General features: G+C 35.0%; 1 protein-coding gene across 1 annotated transcript in view; it reads left to right on the plus strand.

The window, feature by feature from the left end:
* Window positions 1–820: 820 nt before the first annotated feature.
* Window positions 821–2,128, plus strand: part of LOC122091156 (UDP-N-acetylglucosamine transporter UGNT1-like) — a 22,331-nt gene continuing 21,023 nt past the window's right edge. Inside the window, exons 1-2 of the mRNA XM_042661001.1 lie at window positions 821–977; window positions 1,099–1,265. Of these exons, the coding sequence (XP_042516935.1) occupies window positions 1,130–1,265 (136 nt within the window). The 5' untranslated portion in view covers window positions 821–977; window positions 1,099–1,129. The remainder of the gene's footprint in view (window positions 978–1,098; window positions 1,266–2,128) is intronic.

The raw sequence follows: 2,128 nt of genomic DNA on the forward strand, positions 1-2,128 counted from the left end.
GATCCCCCAGATCTTTCGGTTCAATATTTGGTCTTTATTAACTGAATGGGCTACATACCAATCCAACATACCCACTTTTTTCCCGTTGAAAGTAGGCAGCGGTTTTGAAAGAGTTGTTTTAGGATTGACCCATTGGAGGATGAGAAATTTACCTTTTCAAGTTGGATCATGTTATGTATGGTAATATATGATACATGGTTGATTCTTCATATTTTTTTTAGGATCATACCCGTTGGTAGTGTAGAGTAAAAGAAGATTTTTGAGTTTTTTTTTCTTAAACGTAGAGCTCATTTTATTTATAATATTACATGAAAGAAAAGAACTTTATCCTCCCATTTTGACAACATTATCCTCCCATTTTAACGACAATATTTTCTAGGGGAAGTCAATTGGAGCCACAGTCCACACCCTAAGGCTATGTTAGGTTATAAGGTTAAAGGGAAGGGAAATGAAAATTTCATACTTAAAAAAAATATATAAATCATTACCCATGTGACTTTAATATTAACTTCAAATCATTTCATATTTGGTTATAAAATTTCACTTTACTTTGCATCCGAAAACCTTTTGTTATAATATGTAAGTTACCAAACGAATTTTTTATTCATAAATTTTTTGTTTTGATAATGCAACCAAACAATTTTAATTTCTTTACAAAAATAGCTTTATTGATTTATTTCAAGAAATCAACCATATTTTGAAAATGAAATCACACCAAATAAATCCTCAATCTCTCTCTCTTTGTTTTTTTTTTGTAGAAATAAATCCTTAATGGTCTAAAGACTCTAAACATTTTATTTTATGATTTTTGTGTGCAATAATCTAAACTTGTTGATAGGTTCCCCTCCCCTTATAAAACCCCGAGACACCATTTAAGGTAAGGGCCGTTACAATCGGAGTGCTTGTTTGGAATAATTTCAGGAGGAATTTTGAAATGGAAGGGGTAGGAGGAAAGCTTGATCTTCGTCCGGTTAGAGGTAATATAAAAGAGGAGAGCTACCAATCTTTCCTTCAACCGAGTGAGGGAGGGAATTTCAAACTTCCCGTTCTGCTTTACTGTTCTTATTCTGCTCAACTGTTCATAATCTTCTGATTCAGGAATTTGGAGAGAAAAAGAGAGAATTCCGCCATGGAGTCATCGGGATCATCGAAGAATCTGCTATTGCCAGTCTCCGAGCCTCTGAAGGGCGACGACAGCCTCTTCAGAGGCTCTGCCATGACCAAAAATGGGGCCTATGCTGCAATTTCTTACATGGCTTCTGCAGGTACGTCCCTTCTCAAGACATTATTTCCTTGGACTTCTGTTCATGTCTCCTTCGATCCGTATCTAAGGCTAAAACATTTTTTTTTTTCACTTTTATAACTGACGCATTCAACATATATAATCTCTGTTTGGATCAATTCTTCTTTCAGTTTTTTTTTTTATCTGTCTTCATGGTTGCTTGTCTCCCTCTGTGGAGTTTTAAGTCATTCGTATTAATCGAGCAGCTTACCTCATTATTATTGAATTGATAAAAATGTGGCTTGGCAGAACGCTGTGTTTTTATCTCAAATGGACGTTGGCTTTTTAGTTTCCCTCATTATAAACATAGCCTTGTCGTTGTGGACACTCAATTCAAAATGGGACAGTCAAGTTTGCTTCCAATTCTAATTTATAGTCCCAAAGTCCATATTATTTAGGCCAATGGAATTGATTAAGTTGTGGCATGGTGGCCTAAAGTGCATTATTTTTGAGCAAAATATGTACTGGCTAAATGCTTATGAATAATCAGTCATCCTGATTTTTGGGTTATTCATCAGATAATGCCAGACCAATTTGGATAATTTTATCAATCCTATGACACCATATACAAATGTATGTAGAGAGTGATAGAGGAACCACTAAGATGAGTAAAAGGAATATCAGAAGATTCAGAACCCAGTAACCAGTTTGGCTTCATTCTGGCAAGGTTTACTGTTGGGAAGGTTCACTAATGTGTCTGTTTTCCTAGTTCAACAACTGATGGAGAAGTTTAAATATTAAGGGAAGAATCATTATTCATTCTTTTTGACTTGAGTAGAATTGGTTTGAGTTCATATACTGTAACTTGTGCTGGGAAAGGGCATATTGATTTTTTCTTCACCCCAT

Source organism: Macadamia integrifolia, chromosome 2, assembly GCF_013358625.1.
Source record: "Macadamia integrifolia cultivar HAES 741 chromosome 2, SCU_Mint_v3, whole genome shotgun sequence".
Taxonomy (NCBI): domain Eukaryota; kingdom Viridiplantae; phylum Streptophyta; class Magnoliopsida; order Proteales; family Proteaceae; genus Macadamia; species Macadamia integrifolia.